Raw genomic sequence first — 20,922 nt, 5'->3', positions numbered from 1 at the left:
GAAGCACGTTTCGCGTAATTACTATGGCCGCCGTAAAAATAGATTCCCCCCCCCCCCCCCCCCCCCTGCGGACTGCTGCCCGCTTCGGAGGGAGTGTGGACGGTTTCTATGGAAACTACACCTTTTCCCCCCCCCCCTCCCACTGTGACATCTGCGAGAGTTTGGTTTCCGCGAAACAGATACGCTCGTAACGAGGCTTGGCACTCCGCCGCTGTGTAAGATATCGTCGGTGTCCTCCGACGTGAAACGGCTATATTTCCTAAAGCCTCGGCAAAGCCTAGAATGGAGGTGAGAGGCAAAGATGTTGATACAGTGTTTTCAGATGGCGATTATTTAACGCGTGTGAACCGTTCTGTATTTACACTCGGTACGCCGCAGATTTGGACTCGCTGGAAGTTTTGCTGTCTGTTATTGTGAACTTTTCCCTGAACCTTACACATGACAAAGAACAGGGAGAGGGACCTATCTGTGGCAAACTGCACAGGCCCTGTACACGTCGTATTTAATCCCTGCAGTGAGCGTCCGCGCACGTGTTTGTGCTCTCAGAAGACGTAGGAGGCGTCGGTTCTCCCCTGCCTTCGGTTCTTACGGGCCACCGAGGTGCACGCAGGGCCAGGGCTGCCTGATAAGTCTGCTTCTCTCCAGAGAGTCAGAACAAATCGATCGCAGACTCGGCAGGTCGGCGTGTCTTGATGTATATTCTGTGCCGGCGGGTCACAGCCTTCGCAGCTGAGTGCACCTGGGCACTGCCGTGTGTGTGTGTGTGTGTGTGTGTGTATTTGTGTGTAGGAGGAAGTGGGGTAGTGCGGGCTCGACTAATTTCAAAGAATACTCATGTCCGTGCATGTGAACATGTGTGTGTGCGTGTGTGTGCGTGTGTGTGTGTCTGTGCATGTGAACATGTGTGTGCGTGTGTGCTCGCGTATGTGCGTGTGCTCGTGTGCACAGAGTGCGGAGGCCGTGGTTCCATATGTGGGCAGATCAGTAGTTTTTGGCTGTAGAGCAGAAGGGCCCCAGGACAGCATCGTCTGCTGTTCACAAGCATAGATTAGCAGCCCGTTCGCTGGGTCAGGCTGCTGCTGTGTGGAGTGAGCATCACTCCACCGCCTGTCCTCTCGCTGAGAAAGCCGTGTGGTCGTACGACCGGGAAAGTTGTGAAAAGTGAAGTGGGTGTTGTAGCACAACCTACAGCTCGTGCTAAAAGTAGCTGTGCTCTCAGGAGGAGGTGTGGGAGCACTAGGAGATGTTCCTACTTAATGCAGGGTGTTTATGTATCTTCGCTTTCCTGCCCAGCACAAGGAAGTTCCTGTTAGCCCATAGCGCTCAGCTTAAAGGTGTGGCTACCTGATGCTGATGGGAACCTCCCACCCCCCCCCTACCTGGCAGGCAGCACCAATCGATCCCCGCTCCCCTGAGTGCCAGAAAGGTGTTTCTATGGGCAGGATACTTGTGCAGTTATTTCTGCTCCTGCCTCAGGTTACGTATCGAGCTGAGTCCAGGCTTAATAACTCTTTCTGCCGCTCTCGTTACTGGAGCTCAGATTGAGACGAAGGACGCCGCTCTCTCTCTCTCTCTCTCTCTCCCTCTCCCTACGCCTTGTGTTCACATGGTGCTGACGTCCTCGCTGATTTGTGCTCAGATGCGCACACACTGACGCTCACACAAATACACACACTCACACAAACATACATCACACAAACACACTCAAACACAAAAACACTTGGACACACACGCACGTACACACACACACACACACACAAACACACAGTAGGGCCGAGTGCTGTGTGCCCTTGCCTTGTGATGCATTTATCCCAAATAAAAGGGGACATGTTGTAAGACACATCCCAGGGGGTGTGAATTCTGAAGTTCTAGAAACCGAATCGCTTGTAGTCGAGGAAAATATCCAAGTACAACAGTTGTTCATTGGGAACAGTAAAAGTTATTTAAATGAGAAACTACAGAACACCAGCCAAAAACAACAAAAATATACAAAGGCCTTTAAAATCCAAAGAGCTCCCACACGATACATAATAAGCAAAGATAACAAATGCTTACTTTTAGTTTTCACGCTTAAACTATGGCACTTAAGACAGGGCTTCATTAGTCCTGCAAATGCTCACATTTCATGGAAATCATTTTTCAAAAATTAAAACATGTGAGTATAACAATAGCTATCAACATGTGCATCATTAAGAGGGTATTAGTATCTAAGTATTAGATATTTTCATGTTGATAATTTGAGCGGAGTTGTAGAACACACACACACACAGGCACACTCCAATGAGCACATTCAGGGGTCACTCTTGACATGACAGGTATACCCTAACAATTGTAATCTTCCCTCCCAGCAGCAAATTGGCCTTTAATGCCCCACACCGAAGCCCTGCTAGTCAGTTTGCATTAGCTCTCGCTACGATACCAGACCACGAGCTGTGTGCTTAGACGAAAAATCAGAGCTTTAACGGGATGCAGCACTCGACTCTCTTCATGCTGTTAATGGCGCATCGCACGTACGTTACCTTGAAAAACTTAAGCGGAGCACATCGATGCGCCAGCCAAGAGAAGAAGACGAGGGGGGGGGTGGAATTGCGAGCCAATTTCGAAGCGACTTTAATCTGAAAGCGCGCCCGCCTTTTGAAGGCTCAAAACCGAGGCGTAATGAGAGGGTGAGAAAGCACGCGTGAGTAATTGGCAGCACTTCATGTGCTGTCACACCGCGATTGAAAACGCTCTCGTCGCTCACAAAGGCCGCTTTGTTTAACGCGTGCCGCCGACTCCACAGAAGAAAAAAAAAGCCCCACCCCCCGCCACCGGTGACGAGCGCTCGAGTTTTGTGCTCGGCCTCAGCGATGCACGACGAAGGATTTGGGGTGACATGGTAATTGTGAATCGAAATCTGTTGCTTTCATCGCTCTTTGACTGTTTCAATGTCATAGCCGTCTTCGCGCTGTAAATGCGAGACGCTCGTTCTCGACGCGGACGAGGGCGAAACGCCGCGGGAGCGATCTTTCCAGACGCACCCCGGCAGCTACAGCGTGCCCTGAATGTCGGTTATTGAACCCCTTAAGACGTTCAATCGCATTATATCCGTTTGGCAGACGCTGTCATCCGGGGCGGCTGGCAAAACAAAGTGCGTGAGTGCCGTCGCGCGGGTTAATAAATAAGCTGGTGAGAGCGGCGCTGCTGCAGGAGCGGGTAATTAACGGGCAGGAAGTGTGGAATCAGCGGCACTGTTAGCCGAGTCTGCGGTCCTGATGGAGACAGTAACCTGACAGCCGAGCCATCGCAGGGCCCCGAACTGCGGGGCTGTGATTTAGATCCTCTTCTCTCAACCCCCCCCCCCCCCCCACCTGACCCCCACTTCTGTTTCCACACTGCCCCCTGCATGGTGCCATCGCCGCCATCTTTCACTCAGGGTGGGGTTCTCCCACGTTATTTGGCCCCTTGCTCACTACCCCCCCCCCCCTTAACTGAATCTTCCATTTCTGTCCTCTTGCCTCTCCCTTGCTCTCCTTGAATCGTTCCCCTGACCCCTGACCCCTCGCCCCTAGCTCATCTTCACCCCTACGGGACACTCCCACTGGCCCAACCACGAAGCTCCCCGCTCTCAGCCATACAAAACTCAGCCCGCACCCCACCCCTGTGCTGTCTACCCTGAGGCCCGGCGCTGTTGCTCGTCACGCGCCCCCCCCCCCCCCCGCCCCAGCCGCACGCTAACGCTGAGGGAGCTGTAGCGGGGTTTACTGGGCAGCCCTATAAGCCCTGTACTCTTCATGCCTTAATTGAAAGGCATTAGGTGGGTTTTTTTTATCCTTAGCATGTCGTTTTAAACCCAGTGAAAAATCCCACCTGTGCCCTGGGGTATTTCCACAGCCGAGCGCTCGCCCGCCCTCTCTCCCTCTCCCCCCGTTTCTGGCGCTTCTGAGCCTCTGCACCGCGAGCCTGACGGGGACAGGGGAGGTATTTTTAGAAGCTCTCGGGACTCGCGGGCGATGGAGTAGATGGGGGATTTTACCTGTGAAATTGTGGCCTCAGATGTTGGAACTTAACCGTGGAATGTGTGCACGTGTGCGTGTGTGTGTTTGAATTTGTGTGTGTGTGTTTCTGTGAGGTTGCGTGTGTGTGTGTGTGTGTGAGGTTGCGTGTGTGTGTGCGTGCATGGTTGTGTGTGGGTGTGTGTGTGTGCGCTCAGTCCTTTATTATGAAAAGCACTATCTAGGTGAGCATAAACCCCCAGTGCTAACAGATTTTAATATAAAGCATGGTGGGTATGTAGAGCAGTATTTATTGGATGTGGGAAACTTGAGGAGGTCCACATTCAAAAACAGCCTGATACAGCTTTTCTCTGAGCCTTCTGAATGTTCAGCCCTGGTCTGGGTGCCCTTTGACTTCCATTCAGTGTAGAGGCCCTAAACGACAGGTTGTCTGTGGGGGAGTACACTGTGGTGGGGAGACACATTTATCGACCTGTGTACTAATTTTCTCAGTAAACGGCTGTTGTGGGCGTGGCCTGTGTTCGCTGCCCCGCCCAGGTGCACTCGTGCTGTTCTGAGGCCGCTTGGCCTCTGTCGTGGGGCACGTCCTCTTCCGCCTGTCTGAATTGGGCGCCGGAGGTGTCAGTGAGGAAGGTCGTGACCTTGAGCGGTTGTTGCGGGGGCAGTAGGAGTCGGGGGGCAGAGTGGGTTTGGCGGTGATGCTCTGCAGATCCATTAAGGAATGAGTTATTTACCGCGCGGTAAGTGCTAACCAGCTACGGCCCGTGACCCGTTCAAGCGCGGAGGAGGGCATTCTGGGAAATGCGTGACATTGATGCGGCTGCGATTGGATTTCGGGGTGAAAAGACACGGCGCCTCGTAACCAGTCCTTTCAATTTTCCGGTCTCTCAAATACACTCCATCTCTCTCTGTCTCTCTCTCTGCCCCTCCCTCCCCCGTTTTCTCCTTTTATTTCCTGAGTCGCGTTGAATTGGGCTCCCCCACCCCCCTGCCCCCCTGTTGCCCTTCTCCCTGAGATTGATTGGGCCTTTGTGGCGGAGGAGCACCTCATCCTGTCACTCCGAGGTCCCCCCCCGCGCAGGGGGGGGGGAGAGCGCGGGAGAGAGCGCGGGAGAGAGCGCGGCTGTTTACCTCGCTCTCCGCGCCTGTAATTGTCCCGTGATGCCATCGTCCGCCCCAGTTATCGGGTTCAGATGCGTAATTAGGAGCCTTGTTTTAAAAAGGGAAGTGACATTAATCAAGGCGCTAATCGTTCGCGTCCCGCCGCGACTCGGCGAAGACGAGGCACCCCGACAACCATTACGCGCGATTCAGCCCGTCTCCCTCGACGACGGCGGCAGCGGCGGTGGCGGCGTCGAGCGGGCGCGAGGAGCAGCCGTAAATCTCGCCGCAGACCTCCGATGTCGAGGAACCGAGCGCCTAACGTAGTTTTCTGAAAAACAGCGCGAGCGCGAACGAGGGGAGCGCTCGGGTACAGACGGGAGGCTCGGAGACTCTCGGCCATTTTCTGTTCCGAGGGCGCTTCGAGATGATGATGATGAAATGTGCCTGCCCTTCACCGTGCCATCAGTCATGTTTACCGCTCTCACTCTCGTTTATTTACAGAAGCCTCGCGCGTCCGTGGGGGCTGTTTGACTTCTCTTTTTTCATTCGAGGCTGTCCAGAGGGCCGTTCGCTCCGATTCACCCCAGCCCTTGCACACTTATTTCATCACGGTCCCGATGGTGCAGGTCCGCTCCCGGAGCTGTTTCTGTTTGTTTTGTTTTGTGAACGCTCTCTCACCCGTCACCTGTTTCCCCGCAGGACGGACAGGCGGACATCATGTACACGTTCTGGAGCTCCGTCACCCAGATCCTTTCCGTGGAGTTCCAGAAGGCGACCGGGGGTGAGTGCTCTGATCGATGCGTGTTTGACGGAGTGTTGCGGATGTGGTGTGACAGCCCGGTGAGTGAATGCCCCCTGCCCCCCTCTCCCCAACCCCCCTCCCCCCCCCACCCCCACCCTGCCCTCTTCCCCCTCCTCTCAGTGAAGCTCTGCAGGTACAGCCAGAGCGATGAAGACACACACACACACACAAGCTCAAATAAAACTTGCCTGCGTCGGCACAGGCCTGATGCAAGCATTATGGGGCTGGCGTTCCATCAGGCGCGGTAGCGGCCGGCCCGGCCCAGCCCAGCCCGGCCCGGCTCTGCAGTAATGGTGTCAGCCATATTTCCCCGTGGAGAACGGCCGAGCCGCCGCCTCTCTTCTCCGCGGCCTATAAAAGCGCAGATGGATTTTATCCCTGCGGTGGGACGCGGTGTGAAATGATGGCTCATCCCAAATGATTCATTCCCCCGGACCGGGCGGACGGACCGGATGAAAAGGATGTCGCCGCGGCAGCGACTCCGCCATCAATCTCCCCGACGCGCGCGCGCGTGCCCGTTTCTAACGGCGTTCCCCCCGCGTCTCCGCGCGTATTTCACACCGGAGTGTAAATAAACTCCTGTTGTATTTAGAGAACGGCGGTGGGGGGGGGGGGGGGGGTGGAAAGGAGGCGTTTTAAGTTTGCGGCGAGCTTGTTTACACGGAGCTGAGCTGATAGGAGGAGCCGATATTTCTCGCGGTTTTTGCCGCTCCCCAGTACGTGCGGAGGCAGCTTTGCTGTCCTCCCCCCGGTGTTCGTCCAGAAGGCGCGAGCGAGCGAGTGTTTGCTGCGTCTGCTGCGTCTCTCCATATGTCGCCGTTCTGCGAATTCGCCGTGTAGCGGCGCGCAGAAGGCGGACGAGCGTAAAGGGGTGAACGTGACCTCCCAGCATGCATTGCGTCAGCTACTCCTCGCTCCCCCCCCCTCCCATGTAGAATGACCATCTGCAGGCCTAACCTAAGCCCCTCCCCCAAGCCCCTGTCAGTTTCTTCAGCACACTGCGCCTCGGGTGGAGTTATTCAGGGCTCCGCCCATCACATAGGCCCCGCCTTTACTCTCCAGTCATTAAATGGAGCTTCAGTGCAGTGCCGCTGTGGTCTGTTCCAAATGGTGATCCCCAGCTCCATTCCAGCTCGAGCTGGTGCATGCATTTCCTGCCTTTATTAATTGCTCCCTGTGTGGGCGTCAGTGACCCCTGACCCCCGGTCCCTGGACATGGCTGCCTGTGTAATCCTCTCTGGACGGGGTGTTTAAAGACACAGAGCTGGCTCCTCGTCTGCTAAGTTGACCTGCAGAGCTTGAGGGTGTTAAGATTTGCTTCCTTGTAGTTATTTTTTTCCCTTTCATTATGTGTGCATGTGTGGGAGTATAAGACAGAGGTCTCGCTGAGTCCTCTCCTTAAAAAAAAAAAAGAGAATAGAATGTGTAAGTTGGGTAACTTATACGTACGCACACATTGATCTGTCTGTCCCTATTTGTCCACTGGTTTGTGTATACAATGTCCTGAACTTTATAAACATGAGGTCTGAAGCATCATTATTCTGTATTTTGTCTTTAGGTACCATTAAATACAAGGTAAATTGGTGCTTACTGTTGCCAGAATAAACCTTTTTTTAGTCAGTGTGGATTGGTTTGTCTTTAGCCACTCCTCCTTCAGCTCCCTCTGGCTCACCCTTTTGTCCCCTATATGCTGCCCCATCTCACTCCTGCCTTTGCCCCTCCTCTTCTTGTGACTAAATCTATTGGGGGAGGAGCTAAAGAAGCCCTACATGCTGTAGTTAGTAGGTTTGTCCATCTCCATGGGGATTATTGATTAGTTATTAAAAGAAGCATGTTAATCAAGCACAGCAAAGGGTTTCAAACACAGATCTGTTTTGATCCAGGTTTTTTTTTCACGCCTCTGTTTTGAAGTCCGTGCAGTTTGTTCTGCCCCAGAGAATATAATTGTCATCCATTTCTACCTTAACGAGACTGATTTGAAGCGGTATGCATTTTTATGCAGATCCAATTAGATGATCAGCTCCGACAAGACAGAACTGAAATGGTAATGGTTTAATTAGGGTTGAAAAAGTACTCCATAAATGCATAATATTCCAGCAACACTAAATTATACATTCACCAATCCCCTCGGTTGCTCCATGAGAACCGTCGACATAATGTTCTATAATTACCCATTAATCACTTCAGTTATTAAAGTTCAATTATTATCATATTAATGATGATGTGATTTGGAAAACGGTCACCTGACGTATTTGGGCTCGACGTTCACAAAGCTTTCCACCCCTTTAGTCCGATAGCGTTTCCAGGATATTTGTCTTCTTTTTTTTTTTATTTCTTCCTCGAGCTGGCCTGGGATTTGTGAACAATGCGGCTGTGATTTTCAAGATCACCGATTCGCAGCGAGCCCCCATTTGTTTTCCGCCTCTGAGTGAAACCGTATCACTCCACTCAGGCGCACTCTCGCGCGCCTTGCTTCACCACACCGCCATTTAGCCGCGGTTCGTAGCCAGAGCGGCTTACAATGCGAGCGCAGATGCGACGACTGAAGTGCCGTTGAGGAGGAAAGTATAGTCCCAGGAGAAACAGCGAGTGCGTGAAGTGCAGCCCCGAACTGACAACATGCAAACGATCCTATTTAGCATCAAACTGAGTTATGCAAACAAAAAACCGAAATTATCCAAAAGAGCTCATTAAACTGCATTAAATGAACAACGGCAGAGAGCCCCAGGCTCTGAAAGCAGAAGTTAGGCCTCATCGGGAGTCAGGGCTGGGGAAAGCGCTGGAGATGGTCGTGGTGGAGGAGCTGAAATGGAGTCTGAACTGCGTCGGGAAATGGCCGTTCGGACTGCTCCGGAGAGCTCGTTCCACCATCGAGGGGCCAGAGCAGACAGTGGACGTGACCAGGGAGAGCAGGCTCGGAGAGGGGTACATTTCGGAAGGGGGAGCCAGACGTCCCAGAGTTGCGGTACAGAAGGGTCGAGAACGGTGTGGAAGAACTTGACTGGCCTGCACAGAGAACTGACCTCAACCCCATCCAACACCTTCGGGATGAATTGGAAAGCCAACTGTGAGCCAGGTCTAATCGCCCAATCAGTGCCCAACCTCACTAATGCTCTTCTGGCTGAATGGAAGCAAATCCCCGCAGCAATGCTCTTACATGTAGTATAAAGCCTTCCCAGAAGAGTGGAGGTTGTTATAGCAGCAAAGGGTGGGCCAACTCCGTATTAATACCCATAATTTTGGATGAGATGTTGGATGTCAGGTGTCCACATGCTTTTGACCTAGTAGTGTACAATATATCCACACATATACAGGCAACCAATCACACACATATGCACGCATACTGTATATGTACAAACGTATTCTCACTCATACAACACCTTTGACTATAAACTTGAACCTGGGTGCTTGTTCAGTATATGTGTTCAGTTTGTGAGAGGTTTCCACAGAAACCTCTCACAAATGAAGGCTCTGTGTGGCAGGTGACTTTCTCCCTACAGTAGGAGATATAGTCCAGGGCATTGTTTCACGTCAGACCTAATGGAGCTCTTGGCTTCTCTGGAAGGGGATGTGTTTTTAATCAAAGATTGATGGAGGACAAGTTGTGTTTAATCTCCTGGTCAAAGAGACAGCACAGGAGTCAGGGAAGTTTTTCCTCTTTCTCCCTATTTCTCTCTCTCTCTCTCTCTCTCTCTCTTTCACACACACACATATACGCATGCACACACACACACGTCTGTGTTCTCTATTTGCATGTCCCTTTAAATGCAGTTCCAGGCAAGTCAATAACACTCGCATCTTCATCTTAAGTCTTTATCTAAGTCATTACATTAAGCATTTGATGAAGATTAATCTTAGATTAAGCATTAGACTTTGAAATCGAATCACCTACAGACAGTACATCTATATGTTAATAGAAGATAGTAGCAGACAGGTAGCCTTCAAATTAGCTGCCTCTGTGCTCACTGCTGACGTTCAGACTGAAAATTCAAAATGGCTGCTGGCTTTGTTGTCCTTCTATTTTGTGTTCTGTAAGATTATTTACTGGAGACTTGTAGATCCCTGAAACTAATTGTTGGAGATCTTAGACAAACACAGCCTAAATGTATAATAGTACATAATAATAATAATCATTATTATTCTTATTATTAGTAGTAGTAGTAATAATTATCTTAATGATAATCCTAATTATACTCAAAATGTTAATCCTTGTATGTTTTTTAAAATATTTCTATTTTGATATCACTAACTGTGTATAGCGGGCAGAGCTATATTATGTTAGCAATGTAGTACAGCTCATTTTTCCTTCAGGGGACTGATAGTTTCCCCTCATTTGGCATCTTTAGTAAATTCTGAAAACTTGTCAAACCTGAGTGGTTTTTACAGAGGATGGCTTCTCCTTGTCTTTTATGTGCTTTTGTGTGCCGAAAGTGAGTCTGTTGCTGTCTGTCTTCTTCGGTTTGATTGCTTGAGTGCAGTTGATAGTCTGTTGGCAGCCAGTTCTGCCTGTTTTAACAGCCAGCGTTGTGCTTAGCGAGTCTGTGAATCGTCAGGGTTTTTTTGTTTTGTTTTTTTTTTTGCTGTTGTTGTTTTTCAGAACGCTTAGATAATCAGCCAGAAGTGAATTGCTTTTTAAGGGCTCGACTGCTGTCAAGTGTGCTTCATGTTTTTTTTTTTTGTACGGTCTTCAACAAGGGATACATTTTGCCCTGTGGTCTGATACATTAGGGTGTAATTATCATGATAATTATATAATTTACTATAATTTGTGCATTTTGATGTTGGTGAGGCTGCTTGATGTCAGTGGATTTAAGAGCTTTCGGCCTTAGCAAAAGCTCTCAAATTGTATCATGGTAATAATAATCAGGGGTGGGTTTCTTATGTACCCTACATGAATTGATTATGTTTAATTATTTATATTGTTAGCTACTGTAGCATTGGATAACACCAAGTGGGAACTATATTTTAACCCCTGTAAAATATCCCAGGTGCAAATGGAAGTGTGTGCTTCACTGACAGGACAAAACAGAAAAGACTGCATAAAGTTATCTTTTGTTTGCAAAACCTTTGAAAATAAAATGTCATACTATAAAGACCCCTCTCTCCCAGCCACCCACCCTCTCTCTCTTTCTCTCACATATTTTCTTCGCTCCTGCTCTCCATCCTGATTTCCTGACGACACTCACTCACTCATTCACTGTCACTCACTCACTCACTCACTCACTCACTCACTCACTCTCTCCGTCTTCTCCTAGCCTCCTCGTTCCTGAAGCAGACTCTCGAAGGCGAGTACCCGAAGCTCCTGCGGCTGTACAATGAGCTGTGGAAGAGGCTGCAGCAGTACAGCGCCAGCATCCAGGGGGCGCTGGCGAGCAGCGGGGGCCTGGACCTGCCCATTGACCTCCCTGCCTCCGACCTGGAGCCCCAGAACCTGTTCATACAGGCCAAGCAGGACTACGAGTGAGTGTGGAGGGGGTCTATGCTGGATTTGTAAACTAACGGTTAAGGTTCATAAGAGGTTATAACTGGCATAATTTATTCCGGTACATTCACTGTTTGGTTTACAACTCTTCGGTGATAATAAGAAGTAACTGGCTTTTCCTCAAATCTTACTAATCCCCTTTGAAGAATTTCTCTTTGAACTGCCACGGACTGATTTCAAAGACACTATACTGTATACGTTCATTTACAAAAATGTCTGCAGTTTTTCTTCCGGTCCTTTAATTATTATGATATAACGGAAAATGGATTGGTAAAATAGCCGGGGAACAGGGTACATATGGGAATTTGAAAGCTAATTTCTCTCACTTATGTTTATTGCTATTAATTAGTTGGCAGACACAGTGAACCAAAGCAAATTACAGAGCGTTTCATCTGCAGTGAAAATGGGCAGGCACACTCCAGCCGTCTGCAGAAAACCTGCGAACACCTACAAGTAGTCTGGATCGAAAACGATCTGGCAAAAAGACGTCAGGGTTTATGGTTTATGTTCCAGCCGTTATCGCCAAAACCGCTCCGGTCACGTTCCGGTGATGGATACAAGTCCCTCCTCTGCTCCGACCGCCTTCCTCCGGTTTCCCTGGAGACGTGAGTCTGGGATAAAAGATCGATCTCGGCGTTCGGTCTGAATTACCGCCCTCGTAAGAACACGAAGTCTCGATGAATAACGAGCGGCGAACTAAACGCTTCCTCTTCATCTTCTTTACCGGCGCTCGTCTTCCGTGGCGCACCCCGCCGTGAGGCGCTGGTCTCTCCGGTGAGAGCGGTCGTTAATACGCGAGCTGTCACGCCGCACTCCACGAAGCCTCCTGCAGATATTCGTAATGCAGAGCAGCAGGCAGTGCGGTGTTTCGGATCTCCGAGCACTTCAGAAATATTCACCCCCCCCCCCCCCCCCACAAAGCCCGGAGAAGCTCTTGTGGAAGACAGCTTCCTGAAATTCTGTGTTTTCTGTTTATTTGTATGTGTGTGTGTGTGTGTGTGTGTGTCAGTTGAGGCCCCTGGGGGGGGAGGACGTGCAGGAAGAGTTGAAAGTGTCTTTGGTTGTGCGTCCAACGCAACGGCGCTCGCGTTCTCTCTGGGAAGTCTCAAAGTCAGGAGAGGGGTGAGAAGGAGACGGAACGCTGGCTGCTTTTCACTCAGGGCCCTCACCTGCCCTTCTCAGGAGCCCCCGGAGCAGCGGTAAATAACCCTGTTCCTGAGATCTGCCATCCTGGGGGTCTTCACTCCAACCCTCACACAACACACCTCGCTCAACAGCTACAGATCTTGTTCAGCTGCTAATTAGTACAGTCAGGTGTGCCTGATCAGGGCTGGAATGAAAACCTACAGTTTGGAAGATCTTCAGAATCGTGCTTGGGTTGATTACTCTTGACCTGGAGTAAAGGGGCATCCACTCAGAGAGGGGAAAGGGCAGAGGAGTCTCAAACGATTCCCCAGTGACAGCCCTGCCATCCACAGAGGGAGAGGAGATATCGATTAACTCGGCCTTGCCGGATGAGCTTGGCGATGTGATCAGACCCGACGAGGCGATCTCTGTCGGGGGGCGGGGGGGGGGGGGGGGGTCGAGGGGGGTTTTGGCCAGGGCCCCCCTTTCTCCGACTTTTTGACCTTGTAATTACGCAGAGTGCTCCGTGCGAAATTGGTTTTCCATGGAAGGTCCTCCAGTGTCCTCGGAGAAATAAACAAAGATCCCTAATAACCTCCCGTCTCTGTGGAGATGCGTACGGCCGATGAGACGTAAACAAGAGGCATGTAAGGGTGAAGGGGCTGTAATGGAGGAGGAGTCTTTACACACAGCTGAAACTGCATCACTTTATTTACTTTATTTAGATTATGATTCTTAAAAAGGGTCATCATTTTCCCAATCATTCAGAATGCCTTGCGTGTATTTATGCAGATGAAACCAAGTGGGTCAAGTTAGTCCCTTCAAGGACAGAAGTGTCTCACTGAAGGATTTGGACCTGCAGCCATATGGTTTCAAGAAGTACAGTAGCTTCTGCAACCCACGGGTCTGCACTGCTGTGCACCAATTACATGTGCCGTGTTTGTCTTAAAAAGATAAGCTGTCCCTCAAAGAATAAATCAATTTACGAGGTTGTCACTGTCCATTGTTATACCAGGAAGTAAAAATCCCACATTCTGTCGTTGACGTGTAATTTATACGCGCACAATGAATTTGATCGTTCAAATGTGTGTCTGAAACTCTGTACTGTCATAATAATACCGCCCCTCAATCTGGCGCCGCGAGTGTCTGGTAACGTCTGCAGAAAACTCTCTGACCAAGAGTTGAAAACGCAAGAAGTACTGTTACTGTTTGCTGACTGAAGATAGGACAACATAGGACAACATTCTAGCGCTTGCAGAAGTCATCTCTGTTTTGCGTCTCGGTGCATTTGTGATGTGATGTAATGCTTGGCTTTGCAAACGGGCGCCGTGTTTGTTAGAATGCCTATTTCTGGATCTCCAAGCTGTCGTGGGATAAGGTGCGACTTGTGACATGGAAAGCAGTAGTGAACGTGGGGGAGGCTGGCTGCCTCGGTGCAACTGTTCAATCTGCTCCTTCGAGCATCTCCGGGGCCGACGCCGAGCCAGCTTAAACCCCGCCGTGTCGTCACCGCCTCCTTAGCGCTCACGCGGGGCGTAACGGCGCTGTCTCCTGTTGTTGTGTTGTGCTGTGAGGTAAGCGACTGGGCTCGTCCTCCGAGCACGTCGGGCAAAAAGCAGTTCCTCGGCAAGGCTCAGCCGGAAAGCACTGGGGCCCGGGGCCGTAAATCGGGGCCCCCTCCCTCTCCGTCCATTAAGTCATCTTTCCTCTTCTCGTTATGCGCCGCGGTGTGAGACGCGGTACAGGTTTCCACGGTTTCGCTCCCCGTCAGACGTAGTGAAGTGAACGTGGCGTTTGTGTCCGTGTCTGTTTCTCCAGCCCGGAGAAGGCCCTGAAGGACTCCCTCCAGCCCTACGAAGCGGCCTACCTGTCCAAGTCCCTGTCCCGCCTCTTTGACCCCATCAACCTGGTGTTCCCGCAGGGGGGACGCAACCCCCCCTCCACCGACGAGCTGGAGAGCATCATCAAAACAATAGCCAGGTACAAGCGCCATCCCTCACGAACTGGTAGATATACAACCTATGTCATATAGACTGCAACCGTAACAGTCTGTGTCAACTAGCAAGTCCTATGCCATTGCCATCTACTTAAGAACAGCTAATGTAAAATAGCGTCCTCTTACAAGCATGTACACTCCTAATGAGCACTACCCTATTCTGCCATGCCCATCTGTAGACCGGTAGTTTACCACACTGCTGGTTGGTATAATATAACTCCCATTATATTACACCAGTAGTGATTACAGTAGTGCCCCCTCACCTCTTTGCCTAAGGCTGGGTCCCATAGTTCTGCCACCTTATATGTTGTAATGTAACACTACCTCCCTATCTGCTATATCTAGTGTAAGTACTGCACTACCCCTGACAGTGATTTTCTTTACCATTGTCTAAAGTAGTAGAACTACTACCACCCTCCCAGTATAGCCAGGTCATGTACTACTGACCCTAACACAACAGACAGGTAATGTAACAGTGACCCTACCTGGCTCTGGTTACTAAATACTGCCATTGTGCTTTGTGGATAACTGCTTTTAAGTTCTGAGGCAAAATTGTCCACATTATTATTGAGAGGAACAATTTTCACTGCTTCTAACATTGGAGAGGCCATGTCCTGGCCCAACCTCCTATGACCCTGTGTTTGAATGCACTACAAAAAAACAAAAAATAAGTCTTGTTTAAGAAGTATTTTCGTATTATATTAGACTTATTTATTATTATTAATTACATTTTATATAGCACTTTTCCAGATGCTCAAAGTGCTTTACAGTGAAGGGGAACTCACCTCACCCACCACCAATGTGTAGAACCCACCTGGGTGATGCACGGCAGCCATTTTGCGCCAGAACGCTCACCACACATTAGCGAAGGTGGAGAGGGAGAGAACATTTATTTGGCCAATTAAATCTGGGGATGATTTTTAGTGGCAAGTTTTTTGCAAGAGCCAGATCTGGGATTTGGCCAGGACACCGGGGAACCCCCTACTCTTAGCGATAAGTGACATGGGATCTTTAATGACCACAGAGAGTCATTTCTATTTCTATTTGCTAAATAAGACAGAAAGATTGCCAATGAGGTAAGGCAGTTTGTCTCATTTCAATATTTGCCAGTGTGGTAAGACAATTTGTCAAGGATGCAGTAACTAAAAGCAAGCTAATATTTTCCAAATGAGAGAAAAAAAAAGATTTTAAGTCTCATTTGAAGAATAAAACGCGTTAAGACAGATGGTTTTTGTAGTCCACTTCCCTTCCTGTGGCCCTGTACTTTACTGATTTGTCTACAGACAGATAGTACAGCGCCTTAAACTTTACCTGTTGCTTCATTAAAAGACCCAGCTGAGTAACCAGCCTCATCACGTTGAAGCCTTCTTATGAATAGAAGCTAATGGCTCCGCTAATGCAGGCTACCCCTTGGCGCAGTGCATTACTGTTCGCCGATCGAAACCCCTCAGCCCCCCCGCTGTTTGACTGAAGTTGCGTACTGGCAGAACCGATTGCTGCTTTGTAAAGTACGGGAGTTAAAGTGGCAATTCATAGCCCTTTTAAGTACAGTTCAGAACGTGTTCTTTCCGCTTCACGGGGTCGTAGGATGTTGTAAGATGTTATTTGTGATTGAGACCGCCCTTTGGCGTAGGGAAAGGAGGAAGTCTTTCTCTTCGCACTCCTTTGTATTCCCCGTGTGGCAATCATTCATTTTTAATTTGACAAAATGAAGACGTATCCCATCATGGCCGTATGCAATGCTGTGTCTGGATACTACCTCCTCAGTGTGAATAATAAAAAAGGCCATTTACTTACACTTGGCCTACTGCCTGTTCGCACACTTTCATATATGCTTTCATCACATATACTCAGTGCTTATAATCTCCATGTGGGCTCTGCATACATAATGTTGTCACCTCTGTACTTTCACAGTCATTATTTTATATGGTAATATTATTTTATATGGTAATTACACTGCAAGAGCATAATGTGTAAGTACGAGTGTGAGCCAGGCTGTCGGACTCTTGACGCAGGTTTTTTGGGCGTGTCGTTTTCTCCTCCCCAGCGAGCTGAACGTGGCGGCGGTGGATCCCATCCTGACCCTGGCCGTGGCGAAGAACGCCGCCAAGACCGTCCAGCTGTTCTGCGTGAAGTCCGAGCAGCTGGTGAGTTTCTGCGCAACTGGGCGGTTTCTCTACTCTAACTTTCTTTGAAGTTTCGGAGAAGGCGGTGAGTTCACACACACACGCTCGGGCAGATTCTGCTCAGTTGGAGACTTTCTGAGAAGCTAGCGAGATCCTGTGAGGGTGGAGTGTGAGGAGGACCGTGGAGAAGAAGGCCTGAGGCTGTTTGAAATGGGGAAACCATCCTGATAAATAAAGCGCAGTGTGCCTTCTCCTCTGATGTCAGATACACATTTGAAAAGCTGAGTTTGTGTTATGTAAGCTTTCGGTAGTTGTTGAAATTCAGTTTCACCAGTGTGTGCCTGGAGCTACAGGCCTCCCTGTACTGTAGCTACCAGGTGTTTTCCGTTATCATTTTCCAAAGGGGGTTGGGTAATTGGGAGTAGCAGAGCTGAGATAAGCTGGTTTTAGATTTGCTACTGTGGTTTCAGATGAGGTGATTCATTTATTAAGTGTCAGCTTTCATTATCACCTAAATCAGACAGTCAATATTATTTTCTTTCAGATTATTGCAGCGGTTGTTGCCAAATAATTACAACTCAAAGTGTGTTTGGTTTCCGCTTTTTAAAATTTGTATTTGAACACAGGAGTTATTGTATTTCAATTTTCCGACCTCTCAGTAGCAACTGCATAGCTGATTCCATTTTCAGTGCTGTAGCCATTTTCTTATACTGTATGTACTGTAGCTCAAACAAAGGTGATGACTTGGTCTACAAGACGCAGTACATGACCCTCTACAATGTTCATGTCGTACTGCTTAGAAAGTGCAGGTTATCTCTGCCGGTCTAGTTAAATTGAGAAATAGTTTGAAACCGGCGGCAGGGGTGTCTGCGCCTGTATTCTGATGGGTCATGAATTCATTACTGTATCAAACTGAAGTGTAATTCAGGTCATGTTCCGAATAAAGGGAACCCCCCCCCCACCCCAAACCTCTCTGAGTTTGCTGCCGCCAACATGTCCGAAATGACGAAACACGTTAACAGCGAGGTAAAAAATAACTGAGTACAAGAGCTCGGGACCCTAGAGGCAGTCTGTACGCGGTGAGAAAGCTCGGGGTCAGTAGTTTTAAGGGCACTCTTCTCTTTGTTGGCGTTTTGGCTGGAGCTGGGCTCGTTGTCCTTCCGGCCCCAGAGAGCGCGCTGAAGCCACTCACCCAACTGTCCGGCCCGCAGGCTCGCGCTCGACGCTAAATTAGCTTTCCGCAGCCAGAGTCCACCTGTGAGCGCTGTGGACTGCGATCCTCGCCTACCGCTATCAGGCAAAATAAAAAATCCCTCATTCTTGCCCTCTCTTCTTTGAATTGTTTTTTCTTTTCTTTTATTTTTTTGCTTTCTCCCACATCAGACGGACCGGCCATCGCTCTGATGATAATGGCTGGCCAGCTCCTTTTGAGCGGGAGTCGGATATAGTGGCACCCTGTGCTGCCCGGAGGTCCAGGTTGGGCTCTCTGTCTGAAAGGGCCCGACTTGCGGGTTGTTAACTGTCATTTCATGTCACAATTTGAGGATGCCTTTTATGTTTGGGGTAAAATTGACACCAGCCGTTTAAATTTAGACAATATTCATGGAAAATATACGCCTTCCTAATGTCTTCCAAATCACTAGCCTTTTATCTCTTTTTTTTAAAAATCTCTATTTATCTTTAATTTGTGGAAAAACATCTCGTTTTAGCGCCTGAGGTAAGTGATTGTTTGAAAGCTGTACAGGAAAATGCCACCAGAATTACCCACAAAAATCAGAGGTAAAAAATTAAAAAAAGATTATATATTTTCTTACGTTTTTGCAGCTACAGCGCCTGGGGTCAAAATGACCCCACACAACGCCTTTGTATCCTAAGATAGTACAGGCCTTTTGAAAACAGCATTATGTTTATGGCACGTCTATTTAATCCCGCCAAATTTAGAAAAATCGTATCGTGTCAAGATAGAAAAAATAAGTTTAACTGGTTTTTAAGAGATGTCAAACACTGAACGGGGTCAAATTGACCCCAAACATAATGTGTGGCTTAAGTCATGCGACCGTGTACAATCTCCTCACTGCTGAGCTCTTTGTGTTACATCCTTTAGCCAGTAGTGGCGTGTGCATTTATTTGAGCTTGTGGGCCATATTAGTCTATTGGTCTCACAGTGTGTGGTATCTGGTCACAGTAGTGCTTTGTCCTGTAGTTTAATAACACCTTTAAGTTAGCGCTTTTACAGATTTATGCACATTGCCGCAATTTCCTGAAATGAACGTGTAATTAATGGGTAAGGATCTGAAAGCTGTATAGCGCTTGAATTGCTGGAGTTTGTTAAACCTTGGGGGTTCCATTTAAAGTCTCGCCCTCCCCCATGCGCCCCCACATCCACGCCCAATCCCAGGGTTTATTGGTTTCTCTGCAGCAGCCCTTGTAATTTGAGATGTCATTCGGAGCCCTTTGTACGATATGTAACCCTCGTGGCTGCAATCGTCGGTTCGGCTGGTAAGTCTTTAAAAAAAAAAAACTAAAAAAAAACGATTTAAAAGGCATTTCAGAAGGAGAGCAAATGAAAGCCTGCGAGCAAGGAGGCCCGAATGCTAAGCTACTCCTCTTCGGATAGAGAGAACGGCGTGGAAAAAAGAAAAGAACGCGCCCAAAAGTGGGGAACGAGAAGGCCGGGAAGTCATTACAACCCGTCCCGCACGGCGGACCCCCTTCTGCTGGGCTCAGATTACGCCCCCATCTCTGACCCGCTAATCCCAAATGGAATGGCCCCGGAGTCGCCGGCTTTCGCGATGCGGAAAATGGGGTTTTTTCGGACGCGAGTTCCGGACGCCCACCGCCCAGCTCTCTCTCTCTCCCCCCGAAGCTGTCCGTCTGTTTGCGATCAGCGGAGAGCGGAGCACCGGCGTGTCATCAAGTAAATACATGAGTAACGGCAGTGGTGTCACAAGGTCACATGTCACAGGCCTTCAGAGATTAAGGCCCGGTCACCAGGGCGCTCAAGTCTGGCTTATAACCTTATAATGTCATTCACATTACAACCTGCGACTCCTTTGAGCCTGTGAGTGCAGCCCAGACGGAGTGCTTCTCTCTCTCCTGAAGCCACAGCGTTTTCAGCCTTGCGTACACAGCTAGGCTGAAAGCTAGGTGACGCGGGGACACCTGTGTATTTCGGTAATCAATGTGAGCTTTTTAATCAGTGCGTAACTCCCCAGAAACCCATGCCACAGCTAAAGGTTGTACTGATTAGTCTCTTGTTTGCACAAAATCAAAATGTATTCAAGAAAATGTATTCTGGCTTCAGGTGCCGCAAGTGTACGTGGGAAATTCACTTTGCTATAACGCGTACTGGACATGTTTGGTGTGGTTTTTTTATTTTTTTATAATTGTTGTTATAGTTGTTCTCTGCCCACTTCATTTCTCTGCTCAGCTTTTGGTACAGCCTTCCAGTTTATCTCACAAAAGCGGAGATTAAATCTCCTTTAAAAGGCGAAAGCCAGTAAGTCTGCCTATTTCTCTCACAAAAACCGGGGTCAAATGAGTCTGCCCGTCTGCCTGAATCTCTTAAACCCAGATTGATTAAGTGCGCCTGCCTAAATACGTCTGCCTGTTTCTTTTTGTCGCCACTGAGCTTGATTTAGCCTGGTTCATTTAGAAAAGGTGAGGTCAATTATGTCTGCCCATTCCTTATTAAAACGGTGGTCAGCGGAGTCCGCCCGCTCCTTGTTCAATTGAGGTTGATTTAGCGAGCCTATTTCTCTTATAATTTGTGAGAGCTGGGGTTGATTAAGTCTGCCTGTTTCTCTTCTAAGAGCAGGGGTCGATTAGGCCCCGCCTCCTCTTAAACATGGCCGTGTGGCGTGATGGTGGAGGGGGGGGCCCGGGGCCCTAAAGGCTATGGGCTGAGTTCCCAGTTGGGGCACAACCGGCCGTACCCTTGAGACAGAGCACTTCATCAGATCGCTGGAAAACCCCAAGTAAGCGTCTGTGCTCGCCCAGGATAAGGCCGTCCGCCTCCCAGGGAAATAAATAAAAATAAGGCAGAGAGCTGAAGGAGATGATTAAATCTGTTTCTGTTTCTCTCATAAACGGCGAGGTGGACTGACTCCGTCAGCCGTCCTGGAGCAGTGTCTCCTGCCGTTGGTCTCCTGGAGCAGTGTCTCCTGCCGTTGGTCTCCTGGAGCAGTGTCTCCTGCCGTTGGTCTCCTGGAGCAGTGTCTCCTGCCGTTGGTCTCCTGGAGCAGTGTCTCCTGCCGTTGGTCTCCTGGAGCAGTGTCTCCTGCCGTTGGTCT

At 49.2% G+C, this 20,922-nt stretch overlaps 1 protein-coding gene across 1 annotated transcript in view; it reads left to right on the top strand.

Moving 5' to 3' along the window:
* cog5 (component of oligomeric golgi complex 5) overlaps positions 1–20,922 on the top strand; it is a 125,775-nt gene that overhangs the window by 78,527 nt on the left and 26,326 nt on the right. Inside the window, exons 11-14 of the mRNA XM_035425284.1 lie at positions 5,799–5,880; positions 11,157–11,361; positions 14,327–14,488; positions 16,552–16,651. Of these exons, the coding sequence (XP_035281175.1) occupies positions 5,799–5,880; positions 11,157–11,361; positions 14,327–14,488; positions 16,552–16,651 (549 nt within the window). The remainder of the gene's footprint in view (positions 1–5,798; positions 5,881–11,156; positions 11,362–14,326; positions 14,489–16,551; positions 16,652–20,922) is intronic.

The sequence above is a fragment of the Anguilla anguilla genome, chromosome 7 (genome assembly GCF_013347855.1).
Source record: "Anguilla anguilla isolate fAngAng1 chromosome 7, fAngAng1.pri, whole genome shotgun sequence".
Classification (NCBI taxonomy): Eukaryota; Metazoa; Chordata; class Actinopteri; order Anguilliformes; family Anguillidae; genus Anguilla; species Anguilla anguilla.
This window is presented reverse-complemented; position numbering and strand designations above follow the sequence as displayed.